Source organism: Acanthaster planci, linkage group LG07 (genome assembly GCF_054643075.1).
Source record: "Acanthaster planci isolate LZ-2023a linkage group LG07, COTS_SCS, whole genome shotgun sequence".
NCBI classification, from domain to species: domain Eukaryota; kingdom Metazoa; phylum Echinodermata; class Asteroidea; order Valvatida; family Acanthasteridae; genus Acanthaster; species Acanthaster planci.
Genome location: NC_141783.1, coordinates 11,433,004 through 11,457,206, shown reverse-complemented (window position 1 = coordinate 11,457,206; position 24,203 = coordinate 11,433,004). Strand labels below are relative to the sequence as shown.

At 41.6% G+C, this 24,203-nt stretch overlaps 1 protein-coding gene and 1 pseudogene across 5 annotated transcripts in view; one reads left to right on the top strand and one right to left on the bottom strand.

The window, feature by feature from the left end:
• The window catches only part of LOC110981838 (macrophage metalloelastase-like), a 46,628-nt gene that overhangs the window by 911 nt on the left and 21,514 nt on the right, over positions 1-24,203 (top strand). The window contains exons 1-2 of one of the 5 annotated variants that reach the window (XM_087138603.1): positions 882-1,036; positions 21,227-21,383. In XM_087138603.1, coding sequence (XP_086994729.1) covers positions 21,234-21,383 — 150 coding nt within the window. In that variant the 5' untranslated portion in view covers positions 882-1,036; positions 21,227-21,233. Of the gene's footprint in view, positions 1-881; positions 1,037-16,329; positions 16,348-16,505; positions 16,955-21,226; positions 21,384-21,491; positions 21,738-24,203 lie in introns of those variants that run through there. The other 4 variants (XM_087138604.1, XM_022239803.2, XM_022239804.2 and 1 more) reach the window with 4 other exon arrangements.
• On the bottom strand, positions 6,257-13,794 carry LOC110981839 (uncharacterized; annotated as a pseudogene).

The following is a 24,203-nucleotide window of genomic DNA, read 5'->3' as shown; positions in this document are numbered from 1 at the left end:
TTGCGCCAATCATGACGAGCACAAGTGAAGATGTTTTCTGCTGAATCTTTGTTCCCTGGAATAATTGGTAATAGCTGGAAGGTATTTTTGCTCATCTTGCTGTAATTTGGCACGTGTCTTGGTTGAAGTAGGGGTTGACATTGAGTACATTTTTTTGTGATTTTGTCTCCCTTTGGGGGAGGGGTTCACTATATCTATCTAGAAGGAGAATCTTCCTTGAAGTTGAATGTACATTGTGAAATGCTGTGCAACATTTTTTTGTCAATCGTCTTTTGAACGGCTGTCGTTTTTCAGACACGTAATTAGTTTTTGTACTCAAAAACTGATGCGTCAGTGAGGGCTTGTCGGTTGACATTTGCAAAGATGGAAATGGAATATTGTTTGGGGGTTGAAACAAAATGGAATGTCAGGTGATTCCTTTGCTGGAACTTCCGAAGATCATTGCTGGAACAATTGTGCTCTCGGCTGCATCGTAGCTTGTCGACACTAGCACGGACCGAGAAATTTGTTTTGGTTAGAGCTCTCCGGTCGGCTTGAGCCTGTAGAGTTGAGTCCGGTAATTCTGTAATTTCCCCTTTAGTTTTCTCGCGAGGGAAGCCAGCGCGGTTGATCTTATTCTCCGCCTATTTTTTTTTCAAACTGAGCGATATATATATAGAGAGAGATGCATGTTTCTGGGTCTGGGGGCCCCGTGGCCCCGGGAGTGTATCACCGAGGTGCAGGCCAGTTTGTGGGCAGGAAGTGAAGCCCCTCTGCAAGTGAGGGGGGGGGGTTGTTTGACGTCGAGGTTAAATTTGGAATGGTGAAGGGGCCATGAGATACGGCTCGTTTTGTCCGGGAAGTATTGACCAGACTACAGACTAGGGTATCCCCTGCACTTGTTTGTGAGAGGCGAGCTCGAAGCCGACCACCGTGATGGGTAAAATCATGGAGGACGTTTTTATTCCTCAATGGTAAAATGAAGTATTGCCGGCCGCCTTCATGTAGGCCTATGCAACATAGAAACAGCAAGTTATACAACTCCTAAAATTTTAAGGTAAGCGAGTCACGTTTTGGAGTATAACTTTACTAAGTGTCTCAGATCGGTACAACGACGTTTGTTCTCGGGAATCCCGCGGCGGCTCTTTCAGTAACTGGCTTGCCACTGGCCATCATTCATTCAGCGGAGACTTCGAATGAAGACACCAGTCGTAAGCTATCCCCAGTCTGCTGTTCACAGTAGTGCTACCACAATCACTGATGCTTCTGAGGGTATCCTGCGAGGATCAAGTGCTTACAAAATCAGGACGCAACTTCGTCCTCCAGATGCGAGTAACCCCTTTGAGTTAACATAGGGAGGGTGATGGGCACTTTTTAATTATTACTTATATCGTCAAAATGCAAGCTGGTCGGTTGCAGCCTCAGTAGCAATTTGCTTCGACCTGATTGCGTAAATTTGAGTAGGCCATGAGTGTAGAATTTGTCGAAGCTTTTACTGAGTGTTTTTCTTTTGGGGGGATTCGACCTTGGTACTGTTGCCGTCACTGGTACATGCCGTTGGACGATTGCCTTGATTCGGTTAATTGTTCATTTCATTTCACGTAACTGCGTAACTGCGCCCACCATTCGCTGTTCTCTTGAAATTAATCTCTTGTGGTCTGTTTGTTTCATTCGGGTTCGCATCTCGACCAGTGGTCCCAACGCTGGTTCGCTCCAGCCCTTACGCTAGTTGTGGTGTCAGTGAACCGACGACGGTTACGGATCAAGATTCGGATCCATGTGAAACAAACAGCCCCCCCCCCAATGCCATTAGAATCATTGATGCAGTTGTGAACTGTCTGGGTCTCGAGACACTTTAAAGGGATACTTGCCATGGGTGTGGGATGTTGCAGCCCGCGGGTGTGCTTTCCTGTGATAAATAGGACCGAGCAGCTGCCTATATCACATGAACCGCGGGGAAAATGTCAGATTTCCTTTAGTCATTTTTTTTTAGAAAAGACGCTGATTTACGACTCACCGCAAAGTCCTCAAATTGAGAATAAAGTAGTACATGAATTGTATTCCATGTTGTGTCTTTTGCATCACCAAGTTATTGGTGTAAAATGCAGCTTTTACCGGGGATTTTGTTTAGTTGCTAAAATGTTTGCATTAGTTTGTTTTCAACTTGGAAATCATAGGCAATCCTAGGCCTGCTTTCCTCTTGCTTGCCTCTATCACTTTGCATGCATGATAGACAAGGCTCATATTTTAAAGCAGGGCAAGTCAGATTTTGTATCAGCTAAATTTTCTGAAGTAGTCCGGTCGCCGAGGGCGTTAAGTTTCTAAATCCCCAGCGTGTAGAAAGAGTTAAAGGGTGTGCCCGCCGTCTGATAAGTGTGGCAAATAGAGCCTGAAAGTTTACCCCTGATGGCGCGCTTCCGGAACCCTTGGACAGGAAAATTCACGTGCAAAGATTTTATAATTTGTAATATTTTTTCGTTCAGTTTCTTCTTTAAAAATCCAACTTGGACAAAGGGCTTCGAAAAATATGACCTCTTACTTTCAGGCTCTATTAACGGGGTTTGGTGTGTAACTCTTCTCTGTCCGGCTAGTAGCAACTTGAGTGATATCCCTGAGGGACACCCAGGGACTATGAAACGCCAAAGAGGCAAAAACTTGCAATTGGAGGCAACACATCGATCATTCCCCCTTAATCGATCGATCGTTCCCCTACATCGATCAATCGTTCTTCTATATCGATTGATCGTTCCCTAAATAAAAGGTGCGACTTGCACACACATTGGGTCTGTGGCGTAGCCAGTGGAAGGGGGTGGGACAGGGGGCAAAGTGCCCCCGACAGATTTTTTGCCTCACTTTTTCTCCCTTCTGTAGTACAATCAGCATATTTATTTAACAAATATTAGCACCAAAACGTTACAAAAATAACACCACGAAAAAAGAGCAAGGACGTCGGGACCATGAGTAAGGTTTTTGATATTTTTTTTCTCCCCCCAAAATCTTTTGCTTGAGCATGAAGCCGCATTCACATTTGAATTCCCCCCCCTCCCCGACACCAAAAGCTGGCTACACCGCTGGATTGGGTACATTTCAAAATTGGGGGCACGGACTTCCGCCATTTAAAGTAACGCAACCACACTGTCTCTCCATATGAGTTCCTATTTTAGAGGTTCTGGTGTCGCCATGCCATCAACATGAAACATTATCAACACCCCACGCATACCCTTGCTCTAAAAAAAATTATACCTTGAATGAGAAAAAACCAACGGCAGCGGAACGGTTTTAAAAGTGGGGGGGGGACAAGCCCCAGCCATTAGACTGAAGAATACAATTATAAAGTTGCAATGTACGGTACCTCCAACGGCTCATAGGCCTATAAAGTGAGTGTGTGTGTGGTGGGGAGTAACTAACTTTTCGAAGGTGGGGAAAAGCCCCCCCTGTTCCGCCACAGGTGGAAATAACCCAATCTTAAAGCAGCTGCCGCGAAGTCTTTTAATGATCCCATCCTGTCATGTGTAATGTCCACCAGTCTACAGTGTTTTGAAGTTGTTGCACAACGTCCAATCGATGTTCCGATTTTGTTTTTGATTTAATAAATGCACAGGAGACCGCTGTCACAATTGATCAGGCGTCTAACTAATCAAAGTCGCCTTGAGCCCTGGAATAACGTAAGGAAAGAGCCATAAATAATGTGGAACCCCTGTGAAAAAGTGCAAATAAGAAATAGAATTAATACCGACTATTGCGCATGCAACTGGGAAATATGTAGACGTTCTGCATCAATGTGGATAAACAAAAGTGTTAACGATATTGGTTCAGTTCTGCAATTTAGGGGTACGTTAAGAACTCCCGTCCAGAAATAGGTTTGATCAATCACTGTATGGACTCGGGAACACGTCACTGGAAAGCTACATGGGGCTTAAAACGGAAACAGTCCGAGATAAATCATTATGCAGCTTGTTTTAAACTACCCCAAGACCCACAGGAGTCACGGTGAAATAGGCATGACCGTAAAGAACAAAACCAAAGAGTATTGCCAGTCCCTGCTATGTAAGAGACGTGTAATTCCCTTGTGTAAATGCTAACCTTGCTCCCCGCCCGGGAAGTTGTTACAGAGAAAGGCCACCGATTGTACGAATTTTCTCGTCTGTATCAGGGGCAGATAGGGTTTGTGATTTTGTGAATTGATTTATTTGTTTTTGGTAACGACCCGTCAACCTCTTAACATAACGTATGACACCACTTACGTTACGTGTACACGTACGGCGTACAATGGTGGTCGTGTCGACGCAGTGCAGTTGATCCCCTGCTGAAAGTGCTCTATCAGTTTGAAACATGGTTTGTATTAAACTGAACTTGAAGACACATACACCAAGACAACTGTAAAAGAGCACGCGTAAAGTTCTCATATCATGGCTCTTGTTAAACTTCAAAGGTCAAGGTATCATCTGCCTAAGTGTTAAATACCGCTTCAGTTGCCTTTTAACTCGTAAGACAATTTATGGAAAGAAGCCACATAATCTGGAAATCTTTATAGCCAGGATCCGTCTTGTTTAGCCCGTCATGCAATTTCCCCGAGGACTTCTGCTGTGATTTAGATTAATATCCATGACAAGACCTAGCCGTTCATCGGAAATCCACGCTGATTTCCGGCCGGACTACGGGGCGCTTTCCCCTCACTGTAGTCTGTATACTGCCTCACGCCTCCCTCAGTGAACACCTCCCTCCTTCTCGTCTTGCTAGTTCCCAGGAGCTTTGAGGCATTTCGAGTGAAAGTGTTATCTCAGAGTGCCATTTCCCACATGAGTACGTTCATGTCTCATCTTGAATAACACATCGTCACCTACATGCTATGAGCAACCAATGCAATCCGTTTCAGCAGAAATTCGACCTTAACACAATTCCTTCTTATTTTGCCTTAACATTGCCGAATCAAGTTTAATGTAGCCCTATAGTTACTGATGTATTTTGATCTATCCCGTTCTGAGCAGTGTGACATAAACCAACTTCATTCTTCAAATCGTCTTATTTTGAAGAAAAAACACTTGACGATAGGCCTATAATTTTTAGTCTTAAACGAACGACTCTGCGGTCGAAGTATAGGGGTGCAGACCACTAATTCAAGTGAGAATTTCTGACCAGCTCATTAGCATTAAAAGTGCCCCTACAGTATCTTTTGAAAAAAGAGATTGTTTGGCCCCCAAAATGGTGAGATTGTGTAAATCGTCGCCAGGATCAACTCCCTGGGTCTTTGAGCTTTCATATGAGGGCAGAAGGGCTGAAAACTACGGTTGAAAAATGGTCCTAAGTGCCCGAGAAAGTTGAGGGTTGCCACTTGAAAAATGGCTGCAATCAGACTTCGGAAAAATCACTTTTTGGGGGGTGATTTTGTTTTGTGGGAATAATTAAAAATGTAATTGGTTAACCCACAAAAAATTGAAAAGAAATTGAAAGATAAGTGACCAGACAAGAATTTCATTTGTGTTTCAGAAATCTCAGGGATGTTGGCGTGCATGCTATTTTACACTGTTTTCAATGGGGCTTGAATTAGTGGACTGGACCCATAGGGTCGGGAGACAGAACCTGTCGTGGCACCAGACTGCCAATTTCGAAGGATATGTCAAAGAGATAATAGTGGTAAATGTATCAGATCATTGATCACAGTGACCAGTTGAAATAAACAGTTCGACTCAGCGGAGGATACAGTTTTAACAGAAATTGAAAACATTTAGTTCACGTGAAGTATTTAAAAATAGTAATAAATACGTAACCACCTCAAAAACATCATAAATTTAATGTTTATCCCATTAATTGTGACCCCAAAATGAATAAGAAGGTCCTGCGTTTCCCCGCCCACAAAAATCCCCTTTTGGCCATTCGTGCTCTCAGGCTGATCGGATGACGTCATCGCCAGAACGCTGACATGTAGTGTACACGTACATGTACATAGCGCACAGTACGTACGGTATCGCACGCTTGCAAAAGACCACGTTGTGTTCGATGTGGCTGTCTCAGTTCCAGATAGAAATTAAAATACACAGTCCCCGTGTATTTCTTGAACTGAGACAGTGTGATCATGCTGGCGATGACGTCATCCAATGAGCCTGGGAGCGCGAACCGTCAAAAGGGATTTTTTTTGTGTGGGCGGAGAAACGCAGGATCTTTTTATTGACTTTGGGGTCACAATTAATAGGGTAAACATTAAATATGCGATTTTTTGAAATGGTTACGTATTTATTGCTATTTTGAAATACTTTACGTGAACTAAATGTTTTCAATTTGTGCTACCCTTTAATCAAGCTGTCTGGCTTCATACTGTGTGCATAAAGCCGATCGGTCTGTAATACTCCCGGCTAATATTTAGTTCAAATTATAGGTCTATTTTGTCGGGATAAGCTGACAGCAAAAGAAAATAGGTATAGAGCAGTGGATGACCCCCTCCGTTTGCCATTAGCAATGCCCACATACGCTAGCTGTCATTGGACTGTGTAGGCATACTGAATGATGACAGCATTTTGCAACTGGTGCAATGTTCAATTTGGCACCAACAACTTCTGAAGAGTCGGCTGTAATATCGATCCGTAAAAAATCTAGTAGTGAAGGGCAACCTTTGTGTTGCTGGTAAAATATGAACATACGTCTGCTTGATGGGAAGACATCAACCGCTACGACAAATATATAAAACTTGGACAACAGGGATGACAGTGTTCTCGTTTTGTAATGAACATTTTTCATTCTATACGGGCCTCAAGTATACAGGCGAAAAAACCTTTGACGACGCACAAAGTATATTTTCCTTCTGACGTTTTCCGGAATGTATCCCCGCTGGTTGGAACAGCGAAGACTCGTTCCGGTCCGATTAAGCGCTTTACTCGCTTTGCAGGGGAAGCTGGCGAGACACAGGTATTCAGTTGGCGGAGTGCTAGATCCGACTGCTCTCCGATTTACAGAAATATTTAATGGCTTTACGGCGCAGCGGGTGTGTTTTCCCTGGCATGCAGTTCAACAACTGTCAGAACACTGGGAACAGGTGATCCAAGGGCACCTGTGTCAGAAAATATTAACTTTATTATTCCTTTGGTTGTCGCAATCATGAACTACACATGGTGTAAAGTTGTTTGCTCAAAAATGTGACGCAGTGCATTCAATGAAATCCACTTGACATAAACAATCTCTCCGAAACTGGCACGAGCAGCTAAGACAACATAAGCTTTGTTTTCATTTCACTAAATATTTTGTGCAGTCCATAGCTTGATTATTTTGACATTAAAAATCAACACAGTATTGTAGAAGGCAAAAACAACATCTGGAAAGGTAGAACCGTAATTGAAACTAATGTATTTAATCTCCAGGAATAAAGCGAATGGAAATCATGCGAGCCCTCACTGTCCTTGTCTTAATGACTTAAGTCTTTAATCCGTATCTTTTCCAAGAAATAGCCACAGGTCTTGAGAACCTAAAATCAGTCACTTGAAACCTTTTTTTCCCTGGGCTTCCTCCCAATAGTCAGCAGCTCCTCTGTGTTTATTGTAAACTGCGAGTAAAGCACAAGTGGCAGTGATCATCCCTCAATTTCTCAAGTTCACTCTCTGATCCTGCTCACTTTTATCGTCCCCAAGCGATTGTGACCAAATTTATTGACGACATCTGCGCCCTTTGTGGTCCGCATCTGTTGCTCTTCGCTCCGGTATATTTTACAAAATATCAGTCCCCATGCGAGCTAAACCCTGGATCAGTTGCAGAGATAACAGTGACTGAATCGTTAGATCTTACCCCAAATCTAGTTTAAAAAATAAATGCACGTTCAATCCCTAACAAGGCAAATTAACGCTTTAGCAAAATAAAAGGGGTTGTTCCCCTCAGATCCATAAAATTGGAGGTTCACTGCTCAAATTCATGTCACATTGCCTTAATCTGAGCCGATGTGAAACTGCGTGACCATCAAAGCGCCTCTCGTTATGGACTGGGTACTCACGTGGACTTCAAAGCCAAGACCTATTTATTTTTAGTGCATTATTTGATGTTGATACGGCTTTCGTCAACAGCTGTTTGCAAATTCTAACCATCTACCAAGGCCGAACTAAATTTTTGTCGAAATAAATGTGAAAGAAGAGGCACAAAAATTTTCGTTTGGAATGCTGTGGGACGTACAGACTTCTGGGGCACCACAGCATTCAAAGTCAAGGCCAACAGAACTGACTTCAGGAATGGATACTTGAGGAATATGCCCGTTAATCTATCAACGGTCAGATCGGGAAGCCTGGGCTGCGGATGCAGACGCTTCTCCCTTGGTGTGTGCAGGTGTTTGGTGATAATTTATCTTCGATAGCGTGTATTAGTCGTTTTAAATGGCAACGCGCTCCTCCCTTAACACCAGTGAACTTCACAACAGGATGTTGTCGATCATTACTACCAATTATGCGAAAAAGATCGGATCGCTTAACTTAACAGATATATAGAAGCCAAAGTGTAGTACTGCACGGAACCAGCAAGAGGCCAGGTCATCATCGTTGGCCTATCCTGCATATTCCTGACAAGGCCCTAAAGGCTTCGCGCCCAGCAACCACCATAAACATTCCATAATGGAACTGAACAGATGTTGTCCTTGAAGATACAAATCAGTTCCAACTCCTGCAACCAAATTTCCTACTTTCAACCTCCCATTATTTGACTAAAATGTTTAAATCCCAATTTATGTTCCAAATTAACGCATTTAGTGAAATCTTTACGGATGATAGATTTTGCTGAAGCATGACATCCCATCTTTCTGTTTTTACTCAAGTTTACCATAGATTTCCCTTCATTCGTAAATCCCTGATCTTTTAATTTCTCCACAAACTTCTGATCCTCTATAATTCAGGTTTTAAGCTGTCAATTTCGTACTTAATCCGGAGTGTGATAATGTTACTCAGCACAGGTGAAAGAAGCTCAATGTATTGACCTCAATATTGTGGACTACAGAATTGGTTATGCAGCCGGGTCAGGCTTCACGGTAGCTTCTACGTTATAACTGATCATTGCCATAATTGTGCTAGTAATTGCCACCTCATTAAGTGTACTTACCCCAACCGCATTTTAGACTCTTTCCCCTCATTTTAGGGTTCATTGTCCTCTAAAAGAGATTGTATGTCGAAAATGGTTCTTGAACATTAAAATGTGAAGAACTCGGAAAGAGTCTTCAGAGGACGTGTTATACAAGTTACACAGCAGCCCTGAACAGATTTGATCGAACATAGTTCATTTTCTTATTCCTTGTTGGGGCACTTTATTTAGCCATCTATTGATTATTTTCATTGTCATATCCGCAATCCTGTTTCTGTCTCGGGTGCTGACAACTTCTTTGAAGTTGCTGTGCTTGCGTCACGGAGCACCAGTTACTAGTTGATTTTAAAAACGTTGTTGGAGCATAATTGGAGCACGTCTTTCTTCCTTCCTTCATGGTGGATAAACTCGATAAACACTAGTCTCATTCGACCTGTGCGGGAGGTCAAACTAATGAAAAACACCGTTCTTGGATCAGACTGTTGATCCTTTGAGCAAGACAAATGTCCTTTTCATGGCAGGGAGGCTAAGGACACTGCCACGAAGTAATACAAACACCAACAGTTTATGGGGAGCCGGCGAATGCCCCGAGATGGAGAACTTTTGCCTTTGATCGAGTGTTTGGAAACTGTACTATACATGCTATACCGAGTTTGTGTGTCACCTGACTGACCTCCCAAAAGCTAGCTCAATTAAGCAATAGCCTGGGGATTTCACAAGGCTCGTTTGAATGACCATGGAGGTTTTATTCCTCCATGGAATGACTGACCCTGATTTTTCTTGCTTCATTAAGTACTGGGAGACGCTTACGTCCACGAAAGCTTTGCTTACTGGTACTAAGAGGAGGAGGTCTTTCTTTACTTGGAGTGTACTTCGTGATTCTTCCCATGCAAAATGGAGAAAAATTAATTTAATGAATGGGAACACAATTACCTCCGTTCTTATCCAGAGTCACTTAAAAAACTATTTAATTTTTGAATTGATAAATACGAGCGACTAATGGTGATGTGTCCTTGCTCTATGGTTATACCGCTACTCTAGTACGTTTGGGGGGCATTCACCGATCGTTCCCAAACCCTGGGGCGTCAAACTGCGTTCTTTCAGCCCTACTACCGCTTGATGCCGTCAGACAAGGGCGCAGCACGGCCCGTCTATCAGGGGATCACGCGCATTAAGGCCGCAAGTGGCCACATCTCAAGCCCAATTCATCTCGACAAGTTACTGAGTCGGTCAAAATTAGGGAAAATCGGTTCTTGTTTTCATTTAGAATCGAATAGGGCGATAGATTTGCTTTTCTCACAATAGAGACGCAGCCTGTTATCGTACGAAAAAGTGCTGATTATTTTTATCCACTATATACACTGTTAGAAAATTGGGCAAATAAATGCCCAACATATTACCCAACATTGGTTCAATAGTCAACATGTACATCTATTGGGAAATATTTGCCCAACGGTCGTTGGTCAATGTCTTTCCTAAATATTTAAGCAAACTACCCACTCGATAATTGGTTGTTTAAAACTGCCCAACCCTTGGTTGAGATATTATGCCCAAGATTTGGTAATTACATGTTTCCCTTGCATTTGGTAATATGAGTTGCACAACTGTTGACAACTTGTTTCCTCATAAGTGGGCACAATTTGAAACGAAACATTGATGCAGCTTCTGCTAACAGTTTAAATACCAAAAACAAACTTAAATTTGGTCTGCAACACCTTTTAAAGACTTTCATTTTAAACACCTCCATTTCGTCTTGTCCTGTTCAAAATAATGACGCAGCTTCTGCTAACAGTTTAAATACCAAAAACAAACTTAAATTTGGTCTTCAACACCTTTTAAAGACTTTCAGTTTTAAACACCTCCATTTCGTCTTGTACTTTATATTAGAAAAGTGTACATGAGCGAATTCCACATCTGCTACTTACAGGACTTTTTTATGGGCTAGGTAAGCCTGTAGGCCTCTCAACGAAGCAGATTCTCTGGCTGTAGCACCTTTTTGTGCATAGATGCACTTCTCAAAGAAGGTCCATCCCTTTTGCACTGCTGTTGGTATTTACAATCCAAAGTGAAGTGCACCTTGAAGTACACATCAACAGCTTTCACGACAGATGACTGTTGTATCGCTCGTTTCTCTACGGTGACATATGCTCTCTTGACTCAAGGTGACTCGTAGTACTCAATGACAGCACAAACAGCTGGGGTGTGTTTGCACATCGACTTCCTTCAAGTACTGGGGCATGTTAATGATATCATGACTCATGGAAAATATATAAACATTTGTATCCATCTATTTAGTGCTTACCTTTAGTTATGGATGTGATGTTGGGGAGGAGGTGGGGAGGGAGATGGATGGGAGAATGGGAGGGGCAGCTTAGGAGACAAATGGGATAATGGGGCATAGGCAGGATAGGAAATAGACTAGATCGATGGACAGGGGCAGGGTAGGAGATAGATGGGATGTTGAGAGGAGTAGAAGAGAGATGATAGGGTGGGGTATGGTGGGAGGCTGATGTTATTACTGGGTGGGGCACTTCAAAGGCAAAGTTTATGCATTTTGCAAATTCACACATTCTAAAATCTTGGGAGGGGCAGGGGGTTCATGATAAGCCTCAGCTGGGAGGCATTGCTTCTTTAGTTTCTCCCCCCCCCATTATCACTGGCTGCTTGAATATTTTTTAACCGTCCGAAGGCTGCGTTTTTGGCTTCCTTAACTACCGTTAGCAGGCCCCACTTTGGGCCAAGCTTTTAATTATCTAATTAAAGGGTCTAGGAGTTAACTGTGTCCATCTTAGATGTCTTGTGTTCCTTTGGTAACCCATTGGTTGGTTTGGAGCTATTATTCTGTGGATATTGGGCCTGGGACAGGCTAAACCAAAACTTTGCCAACCACACCAAATCCCCAGGGACCAAAGGTCACGGTACACAACCCTATGGAGGTCATATTTTCCAGCTTCCACTGTGCCCCACTGAGACTGACCCCACAAGTGACACCCCCACCAAAAGTTGTGCCTACCAAAGTTTGGAAAAGTCAAGGAAAGCGACCTCTCTGAGGCGTAGCATTTGAGAGTTAGGGTCAAATTACATAACCGTGGCTCAAAGTGGGACACGTTCACTCTTTCCAGGGTTAACAAGAGAAACAGTAGGCCTATATACAGCAAACAGTTTTGATTTATATGTAGTAGCGAGCCAGGGGGGCTTTGCCGTTCTAGTTCAAGAGAAAAGATGAGCCATACACATGGAGCAGATACAGAAATCTCATAGAAAACCCAAGTAACAGAGATATGAAGAAATCTGAAGCAAGTATTACTGGTTTAAAATGTGGCATGTACTTACCCGCTGTCTGTCAATGAACATTCCAACAACATCTCTCTTGGCGCCTTTACCCCCAGCAGTTTCCCTTCTTGGAGCTCCCCTCAAAGATGGCAGGCAAAATGAGTAAGGCCAAAGATGACTTTTGCTCTGTGAGAAGTACAACGCAGAAAATACAGATACATGAAAGGTGTTGGAATGTTGCCAGACAACCATCTTGTTTGCATACAAGAACTGTTGAAGCACCAGAATGTACATCATGGATGCATTTCAAATGCTTGAATAAGCTATTGACACCACCACAGATTTCATTCAAACACTTGTAGCACAGCATTATTCACAAGTTCCTTACAGCATGTTCCAATCCACAATAAAATACTGCAAACTCACATGTTTCCTCCATTTGTCAACAAACTTGACCCGTAAACCAATTTTGGGAATGAGTTACTCAATGTCTGCCTCTGTCAATAACTCAAGTGCCACCATGTCGATGTCATTATCTGTAAACAAAGAGGGAAAAGAGCACAAACTTACAAATCACTGTGTAAATTACAGCATATGGATATGGTTCATGAATGTAGGCTTGAAGACAAATTGAGGCTTTTACTTATTCATTTATATTCTTCTATTTATTTGGACTTGATTTTGTATAAGATGATTTAATCTGGGGAAGAGGGATTTCCAGCTGTAAGAATAAATAATCCTAAAAAGAAAAAAAATAATAATTAGTATTACCATCTGACGACACATACCCACTTCCTGCGTGGAAACTGGAATAGGTGCATTATGCCAATTATATCGATTGGAATTATAAAATTTTCATTTCATTGATAAACTACAATTGTGAGCCAGGGACACTTGGAGAATAAAGGACAACTTAACCACTGTATCATCTGAGAATCCATGGGATAGTGCAGCCCTTGTTGCATGAACAGAATGTAAAAGTGCATTATCATAACCCATCCATTGGGCAGCACATACAATTTAACCAACAGGCCTAGTACTGGCCTTCTCAACTTTTAAGGAAAAGTGGGATCAAATACCCAATTGTTGAGCATTAGGAGCTTGCATGTTTTCTATCTCTAGGAAAAAAATGACCTGATAGTGATAGGCCTACCCAAACGTTTGATTTGTATCAGTGTGTAAGCTCCAATGAATGAGTATAAGTATGGACGGAAAACAGTTAACTGTCTAGGCCTACAGCAATCACTCATGCCTAGCCTATATACAGCGTGCGCAATGCACAGGCATAGGCTGCACGCCGCTAGCCGTAAGTGTGAGCCCGATGTCCCTTTTCTCATTCATGTCATTGAGCAAATGTGCTAAATCAGCTTTCAGTCAGGCACACACGCTCTAGCTTTATTGTGATAATCCATAAAATGTACAATCCTCACCTACGAACACGTCCATCAAGGGGCTCAAACCCCATTTCTCTAACAACTGTAAGAGGTCGTGGTCCGCCGCCATTGTCGTGATGTGTATGCAACATTAGCCATGCGCCACAGATATTGTGCATGCATAATAGATTAGACCACCAAAGCGCGTGCGCATGATGAAAAGCAACTAGGCACCGTCATCCAGTTCAATCGAATAATACTAATCTGTTGGGTTTGTTACTCGAATTTCTCCCCAACACTTGGTGGGCAAAACAAGCGTAAAAATAAAACCTTAACTCAATTAAGGAATTTTTATCCAGCTATTGTACCTGAAAGGTTATCCAACGTTGGTCACTTTTTTGGCCTACCCAACCCCAAAATTTGCTAAATTGTTGACTAATAATGCACCAACAATTCACAAAAGGAGTTTACCCAATACCATTTTGCCCAGCGTTTTTAAAAGTGTAGACTCATATACCTATTTATATAGAATAGACGCTACCTTTCAATGGGATAATCGCATCCCACAATTGCTCTCACGTTTAATAAAAAGACATTCACATCCTTTCCCAAATGTAATCATCTCTGAAGATTAGGAAACTTGGCAAACATAGTGCGGCAGCCAATGGGGTGAACCCTCTTTTGATGGATATGCATATTCTGAGAAAGGAGGTCATACTTTTAAAAAATTACTTTGAATGAAGTAAAGGTTTCCATATGTTGCCATTTTCAGTCCAATAACAAGTGACACTTAGCCTATATTTCTCAAAAAAGACAGGACCATATTAGAAGCATGGCTTGAAAACAAGATTATCAGTGGAATAAAGACAATACTCTTACAACTCTTTCAGATTTAAAGGTACGGTGTCATAGTTTTGTTGATATTTAATCTGAACTTTCTAAAGACCACAACACATCCATGGACTAAGATAGTTTCTTGAACCATGAAGTTACGGGGAATTTATTTGGGGCAGGCAACAATTCAACCCAAAGTTAATGCATTGAATATTCACTGAAAACAAAATGGTATATTGAATTCTCTGAATAGAAGAAGCAGGGTTCTGTTTGTTTGTTTAAGCAATAAACTACATTTGAAAATGAAGACTGTTTTGTTACATTGGTCTTATTACTTCACTATCCCAAATTTTATTCCAACATTTAACCAAAGCTTACTGAGTTACAGAAATCATCCTTTACGAGCTATAGAGTACTCAGCCGTAAGAAGGCCTGATAAAACTGGTATCAACTTTGCGTGCAATTAGAAACATGTTAATGATATTTGCTGCTTATCAAACCACTTTTGTCTATTTGGGATACAAAATTTACCGTAAAAACTTCGACAAAGTTCCAGCCAAACATCATCAGCGAAGATACAATTTTCAGCATGCACGTTGACATTGTTAATAAATATGTGGGTGTGTGCATGTGTGCAAAGACCCATTTACGATTCGCTGGTACACACAGTCCGGACGGCACCAGACCAATCAATTTGGTTACTCTTTCAAAATAATAAATTTTACAAAAACCTTTTTATCAATCCATAAATAGTTTTAATTAATATTTTCAACACCAACATACAAATTAACTGGTTTCTAATTTTTACTTGTGTAACTAATGGTTTTCTGTATAGAAATCTTTACTATAATTGCAATTTTGCAATATACATGTTTCAAAGAGCGCCACCAATAGTTATAAAAGTTTCACATCTCTTGGATTTATGATCAAAATAGATGAGGGAAATTTTCACTTCTATCTCGAAATGTCCAAACGTCATCAAAGTTCATCATGCAGATTCCGGTTGTCTATGGTCTACAGAACAGAAATCTGTCAAAACATAGTAAATATCCTCCAAAACATGGTTCAGGGAAAAAAAAAGTGGCATTTGGCTGCTGGACTAACAGCAGGAAAGAAGCTTTGGCATTATCCTAGCTCTTCAGCCACATACCAATCGGTCCTCAGTATAGGGCTGACTGACTTTGCAGCCCTTTCCTTTTTATGGAGATTACATAAAGTTCAAGTAGGGGTTAGACCGGAACGGCATGCTTGGAAGGGCCATAATGGTAGGCAATTTTCATAATTCTTCGGGGCATTTTACAGGAACCCTTTGCAAAACATCCTTGCGGCATTTTACTTGAACCCTTTCTTCGGCCGACTTAATAACTGGGGCTTACTTTACAACCATGACTGACTTGAAATCGGCATGGATTCTTGCTCTTCCTTGAATAATTCAGTCTGGAAACGTAATTGGAAATACTATGGAGAATAGACTGGACAAGCTGAGATTGATCGAGGTTTGTTGTGTGGAATTTGCAGATTTTCATTTTCGACTGCCCGGAAGTTCAACATTTCGAGCATTTCGCTGTGCCAGTAAATTTTCTATTTACAAATAAGAAATAGATAAATTTTCTATGGGGATTATCGAAAAAAAATGACATGGAACAGTCGCAGACGTGACTTTGACCAGACGCCACAATATCGAGCTCATGGGTGGATTAAGATACCATTTGGGGGCTTAAGTAGCTGTGATTTATATCGGTAACCCACCGGCCTTCCGACTCACCCCTCTGGCGACTGTTTGTTATTATTCACTGAAGTTTTGAAGGCCCCTCCATACGCGGCTCAAGCTTTAATTGGTTTGTATTTTGTAAGTACCAGTGCTCAGATTTGTTTCCTTGTCCTTGTGGCCTCCGCTGAGAGTTGGCTTTACTGGTCATATTTCCCTAAAGTTAAAGGAGCAGCCGTTGTTTAAACATCTTCGCGCCATTCGGTGCATTGCGCGCGCAGGCTGCCCAATCCGTTCGGTCTCTGCCATAGAGTTAGATTATTATATCTAACTCTATGGTCCCTGCATAGTCCCAGATCATGTCGCTCGGCGTTTGCAGCAGCGTCGATTAAGGAGGGGAAGGCTGCATCGGATAAGTCATCTGGCAGCCGTCGGCACATCACCGGGTGGTTGAAGCCAGGGAACTAGAACACTTAGAGATAGAGCGCATCTTGAGTCTAGACATCAGATGAACTCTTGCAGCTGAGAACAACATTAAGAACTGTCTATTCCTGTGGATGCAATACTGCTTGCTTCTTGGGAAGTACACATCGCTTGAAGACCACGACCAAAGGCAGGAGCTATACGGGTTACATTTCTTAACCAGTCGATCCGAAAACAAGATAGGACCTTATTATTACGCACAGTCGAGCTATCCTGGCGATTCTGAACATTCTGATTTTGGCAAGCCGTTCGGTGCTCATAAGAGGTAAGGTCGTCGAGACCTATGTTTCGTTTCCTGCAAGCATACGGCAATGGTAAATTCATTAAAAATGAAGTTGCCCACCAAGTCTAACCTGACAGCCCCAGGAGTGGCATGAAGTCTTGTCAATTTGCACCATTCTGTTCCTGATGTCTGAAAGTCGAAGTGTAGCCATGTTTACAAAAAGCTGTTCAGAACTCGTGATTTTGTTTGCGTACATATTGATAGTTTGATCATTTTATTAACTTTATTTGGGTAGATGAGGAGGCCGACAGTGTCCTCTCTATGATTTGTCCTGCTAATCGCTCAGTCTATATCAGAAGAAAAAACACTTCTTTTCTCTGTGCTTTTTGTAAATGCAGCTTTCCCAAAATAGCAGTTGTGTCCTTAATCCTTTATTTTCCTTCAGTTTAAATCGATTTTATTGACTTCAGATTGAAGTTAATTAGAAAAAGGTATTGCTGGGATCATTTTAAAATAGTATAGGCCTAGAACTTATAATTATTTCATACCGTGAAGCACTTTAATTCATCACGCTCGTAAGAAGCTCTGAGATCAAGTTTACAAGCATGTGTTACTTCTGGCACTGCTGAAGGGCTTGGCATAATTTATCTGGGCTATGTTGGAGGTTACGTAAAAGTAATCTCTTACTAATATTGGTTTCAGTGCAATCTGCGTGCAAAGCTCACATGTTTGTGTCCTCAAGATCAGCCGAAATTGTGAAGGATATTAAATTAGGAGATTACTTATGTAACTCTATGATGCACTGTTGCGGAACTCACAAATAAACATTCGATAACATCTTCAAATACGATCTTTGGGGTTAAAGAAGCTGAGAGTATCATTCGCATGAAAAATAGTGCATTCGAAAAAAAATTAAGTGATTGAATTAATTTTAATCTTGATTTTCTGTTGTAATTTCTGCTGTAAGTGATGTAATTCAGAATTCACGCATGCAATCTTGTCTTCCATTTCTCTGGTTGAAATCAGTCGAAGTCATGACTCATGAGCCATCAATTCCATTTTCATACAAACGCGCGTCAAGTGGTGGTGCTCGTGCAGCGCCTGTCCATGTTACATGCACTTGTTCAGAGTGCCTCCAATCTGTACGTGTTGCCGAGAGTGTTCATTGAGAAAATAAACGGATGTGGATTATGGAGCGTCAAAAGTGGACAGACCCATTTTTTTGGACTTTGCCTAAAGTATTTTCAAAAAACGCAATTTTCCACTAGAAGAAATTGGATTTTACTTTAACAACTCTCGTGGCGCGTCAAAAGTGGACAACTTAAAACTTCTAATTCCCACTGGCAAAATTACTGTCATGCTCCAAAGGTAGATAACCCCATTTTCTCATTTTTTTGCTAGTAGATTTTAGGGTTTGGGGAATTTGCGTAAAGCATTTTCAAAAACTCAATTTTCTGCTTACAAAAATTGGGATTTTACTGTAAGAAGTCTTTGTAGTGCGTCAAAAGTGGACAACTAAAAACTTCAAACTTCCACTAGCAAATTTTATTTGATGCTCCCAAAGAGGGCAACCCCTTTTTCTCATTTTCTGCCAGAAGATTTTCGGTTTTTTGAAGTTGCACCATCCCTTTTCAGAAAACCCACTTTTCTGCAAACAGAAATTTGGATTTTACTTTGACGATTGCAAGGTGGTCCAAAAGTGGATAAGTTAAAAACTGGAAGGACACTTTTCTCCCTACGTTGAAATGGAACGGTCTTCGGAAGATTGGCATCACCTGACCCTGAAAAAAATAATGTAGACGAAAGTTGCGAAGTGGCTGCCAGAGTGATGGTCTTTTGTAGTAGTACTGTAGACGTGCGGAGCCGTCTGTTGACGGGCATCAGGCGTCATTTGGACATTCCCTTAATGCTTTTTCATGCAACTTGTATTTCTTCACGTCAAGGATGTGAATTTTATGGGATTTATCGGAGGAGAGTATTATTTTAAAGGAATTTGTTGAAAATAAGATTTGTTATACTATCCACCGTCCATGCATTTCACAGTACACGTATCTGATGACTGCTCTGGGACGTCACCTGAAACTTTGTGTTTTCATTGCGTTAATATCTCTTCACATTGTCACTTTGAATCATTTGTCTTCATATCAACGACCCAGGCCTCCACTATAACTGCCCGCTTGTATTGATGACTTGAGCAAAGATTTGAATGATAAATATTAAATTAAATCTTTGATGTCATGTCAGTGACTGACCGACTGGTGTACTGGCTGAAAGATTTATTTTCGTCGTGGCTATCCGTTTTTTTGTGATTGGAATTATTGGCAGAATACGTGTTTTGGAATTTGTGGGGTGTCAATATTAACATCAACAAGTTCAAGTTGCATTTTAATGTTGAACATTTATTTATTTTTTTTGCCCTTTTTGAAATTCGTTAACAGCACTTAGCTTCTTCTCTTAACACGACGTTTTGCAATTCAGAACTTTTTTCATTCTACAACAAATTCAAGTATACTGCTGGACTAGGAAAAAATGGTTTGTTACAGCCAGCATCGTTTAGGGGACACACATCATCATGTGCTCAGTTATTTAAAACGGAAATGTCCGACGGGAAGCCGCCACCATCTTTCTAATTGCACGGGTGCTGGAGAGTTTGCGGTACCAAAGAGGACAGTTAGGCTTTCGGCGGCCGTTTTCTATAAGTCGCTCAATAGGAATCATCCACATTTTTCCAAGCTGTAACGCCATCCGTCAGACCATTGACCCTCTACCGTTAATTTTGGATGCCCATCTTCCCAAGATCGTTCCATTCTGAGCGTAGGGAGCATAGCGGTGGTTTCAGTTTTCAACTTTTCCACTTTTGGACTACCCTGCCGCCGGCAAAGTAAAATCCAAATTTCTGCTGGCAGAAAATTGGGTTCTATGAAAAGGGGTGGTATAACTGAAAAAAAACCCTGAACATCTGAAAAATCCTCTTCGAAAAGGAGAAAATGGGGTTGTCCTCTTTGGGAGCATAAAAAAATTGCTAGTGGAAATTTGAAGTTTTTAGTTGTCCTCTTTTGACGCGCTACGAAGACTTCTTCAAGTAAATTCCCAATTTTTGTTAGCCGAAAAGTGAGTTTTTGAATTTGCTTTACGCAAATTCCCCAAACCCGAAAATCTACTAGCAGAAAATGGGGTTGTCCACTTTTGGAGCATGACAGTAATTTGGCCAGTGGGAATTTGAAGTTTTTAGTTGTCCACTTTTGACGCGCCACGATAGTTGCTAAAGAAAAATCCAAATTTCTGCTGGCTGAAAATTGCGTTTTTTGATAATGCTATATGCAAAGTCCAAAATCCCTAAAATTTAATAGCAGAAAATGAGAAAATGGGGTTGACCACTTTTGACGCTCCGTAGTGGATACACAACGGACCAAAACGCACGAATGGCAAAGCGGCCCCAGATGAAAGTGAAGCGCGTGTATTTATTATAGTACTGAGAGGTGCTTCGTTTGAAAATGTCGTGTTCGAAAATAGATTGGTGGCATTTTACTTCCGTGTACATGTAGATTGAAAGTTGGCTTTTCACAGCTACTGGACATATTGGGGCCACACGTCTAGCTTCTTGTGTTTTGAATCGTTTCTAATCAGCCATAATTGAAATAATATGCTTGCATATTACACCGTAGACTCTTTAAGTTAAAATGTATAGGGTGAAGAAAAATTAAATAAACCACTTTCTTTTGTCCCCGTTTATTTTGACTCTTATTTTATCGAATGTTCATCGAAAAGGTGCAGCTGTGGAGCTTTGCTACTCTTAGAGACTAATATTTACAAGTTCGAAAAGCAATCTTGCAATATCGGCTGATATATCGAGACGAATCGTGTCAAATGCTGCTGCGACACACGTGCTCGTTCTTTATCTAAATTATGGCTTGAATTACGGTTCATTCGAAGTCAAGTGTAACCAATGCTGCTTGTCCGTGCTGACGGCGAAATGCCTTGAGTTTTTAACGAGTTCGAAATAAGGATAGAATTTACCTCTTGTGATAACCTTTATAACGGAGGTCAGATTTTTGACCCCAAATTTAATTTTGCGTGTCTCGCTCCATTGGCAATTTAAAGGGCTTGGTTAACCATCGTTTTTTGTGATTTGGGTTTGTGTCCTCCAAAAATAATGATAAAAGTTCACAGTCCAACTCAACGAGCAAATATTTGATGGTTTGTCATTTTAAGTTCGAAGAAGATAAAGATTAAAAAAAATTCACTGGCCTGAGGTGATCTTCTTATTTCCGAACTTTACATTTAGCAGGATATTGTCTTTAACTTTTTATTTAGCTTAGAGATGGTGTTACGGGACTTGCTATTGTGGGTCTATCTGGATGCTGTCATCCTGACATGCTGTATTTTACATTCTGCAAGATCCCTCTCGATGGGAGTCAGACCTATGACACTTACTGCTCCAGTTGCACCCCGTCTGGATCTCGACGAGAAGGTAAGTGGGTGGAAGAGAAGTCATATTTTGAGTGCAGGAAGAATGTGAGAGAAACCAGACATTGCTGTGCAACCCCGAGCGTTCGACTCTTACTGTACTGACGCACCCCCTTCAGTGACGGCACGGACTTGAGTAGAGGGTCCGTGGTGACGGTGACACAGAACTGTTTGCAATTTCTCGGCTTCTTCCCTTGTAATGTCAGTGTTGGAATTTAATGAACACACTTCAAACGTTAGCCTCTTATTGGATACACTGATCATTCCGGAGACAGAAATGGACCTGTGTTGAACCAGAGGGTCAGGCGAGTAAATTCATGAAACCTTACGCCCGAAGCTAGAGATGGAACCCATGCAGGTTTGTAAATTCCACAGCTTAGAACTGCTACCCTGGGATGAAGTTATTTTTCTTGTTTCCTTTAAACCGCTAAACTGCACTTAATCCCAAAGGTTCTTCCTCTTGAATCCAAATTTCCTGACGATCTGTGCAGTGCTTGGAAGCATATCGCATTTTGGAAGAAAGATTTCTTCATAAGACCGAAGAAATTTAGACTTACACTGCGTCAGTCATTGTTTTTCGGTTAGGGTCAAGAGAATCTGTGAATTATTTTGAACAAAGCTGGAACTAAATGATCTCTTGGGAAACGATTGTCTGTTGTAGTTCCCATGCGCAAAAGTTTATGCGTTTACCAAATACAACAAAATAAGGAAAAGGCAGAATAAAAGAGGGAACAGCTTAAAACTTTCAAACCTATAAAATTCTGAATTCTTTGGAAATTGACTCCTGCAATGCCTATCAGCAGTTAACATGCAGGATGTTAGAGAAACTGGGAATAGGCCACGTGTAGCCCGTCCCGTCGTGCGCGTCGGTTGATGAGACCAGTTGTGACGGCCAGGTAATGTTGTGATCTGTAATGACTCCTCGTGTTTTTTACTTTATCGGATCGCATCACCACTGAGTTTCCGGGAGTTAACTGTTGTCAGTCAGTGTGGTGGTGCAGAGCCTGATTTAAGGTGCTGTTACCCCACATTTGTGTCACACATCTTACTACAGACCTAAAATCGGTCATTGTTGTGATATCAAACTTCCAGACACTGCCGATTCTACATGAAATCTCCAACTTCACTACCCTTTTCCCCTCTTTAAGCAATCGTTCACAAGCCTAGGTTGCCGTGAATTACAGACGAAAGACGGTTAGATGGTGGGGGAATTATCGACAGATCATGCACTTAGATCACCGATCATGCAAAGATCGCATGATCAAGCATATCGACCGATCCCATTCAACATAATACTCGCACTTGACGTTGTCATTCAACTTTCCATCTCACTGTATCCCTTCGACTTGCACGTCTGGCTCACAGTGGCGTAAATCTGTGTCTGTGAAGGTTTCAATCCGGCGGTCGTGGGCAGTTATGGGTTCGCCCAGGGTTGAGTTCAACCAGTGGCGTAAATGGGGGTGAGGGATGGGGAAAGGTGGGGGATGACAGAAGAATGTGTAGGGGGGCACAATATGACTCTAGACAGAGGTCGCTGTTCCTGATATTAATGTACATCTGTAATACGGTATGTATTCAAAATGGCATATTTATGGCTTTTAAAAATTGTTTTCCCTTTTGAATGATATTGAATGCATTTAAGTCTGAAAAGTTCCTCACAATCCACTCTATTTCTTTGCTCTCCACAAAAAGTGTGTGTGTGGGGGGATTGATGATTCAGTAGCTCATCCCCACTTCAAAAAGTGTGTGAGGATATATACGCCCCCCCGGATTTACGCCCATGAGTTCAACCCATAATGAGAGGCTGTGGTGTGAAAAGGCGTTTAGCCAAAAATAGGTATTTCAGAAAGATCTTGGTTAATAGATTTGGGGATAATTGATCCAGTATGCCCATCGTTTTGTTAGATATTGTGGTCCGTATGAAAGCGTTGCCGTTTGATTTTTGCCACCTAGGACCTATGGTTTTACCAAGGTGGGGGATTCCGCGATGGCTTTGCATGTCGTTTTGTTTAGTTTTTTCCCCACTTGTTCATAACAGTGGGCTCAGATGTAGCATAAAATCAACTGAGTCCTCTATAAACAAGTAACAGCTATTCGTTTTCCATTTAGGAAGACCTAGACGTTAAGCTGAATCCATGGGCATTGCAGCCAGCCACTGTGTGGCTTTGATTTCTACATTCGATTTGTGCTAAGCCTGCGTTGCCACGGTTGCATTTTTTGCATTTCTTTATAACCCATTCTCCAAACCAATAATTCAGTGATTTCGTTGTGAAATGCCGCTGTGTTAAAGTGATATTTGTGCCCAGGCAGTGTCATTATCCCAGCAATCATAGAGACCGCTCGTGGCCAGGAAATCGATAGAGCCTGCCTTCCACCGCTTGAAATCAGCGTCTTAAAAAATAAGAAGCCGAAGATATATGTATCTCGATCAATCAGTTTTGAGAATGGGATTTGCTTCGTTCCAAAGCGGTTGGATAAACTTTCCGTTTTAAGCACTACTCTAATTTAATAAAGTAAGTTTTCCTCAGTAAAATGAGTAGCTGGGTTGGATACTGCACAGGAACAAGGATCATTGGTGGTCGTGTCTTTGAGAGAGTGGGTGCCACTGTTAAGTCTTACCAATAATATGGATGATTTCCCTTGGGCCCTCATATATACCGAAACCCTGCGGCATGACAGGGATATAATATTGATATCACATGCTGCTATTTTGACGTAAAGAGTATTATTCTGCAAACGTTGGTCGACTTGGATAGGTACGTGGTTGAAACAAAACATGAAATTGGTATTTTTATTCGAAACAGTGATACGAGGTAATGGCGTT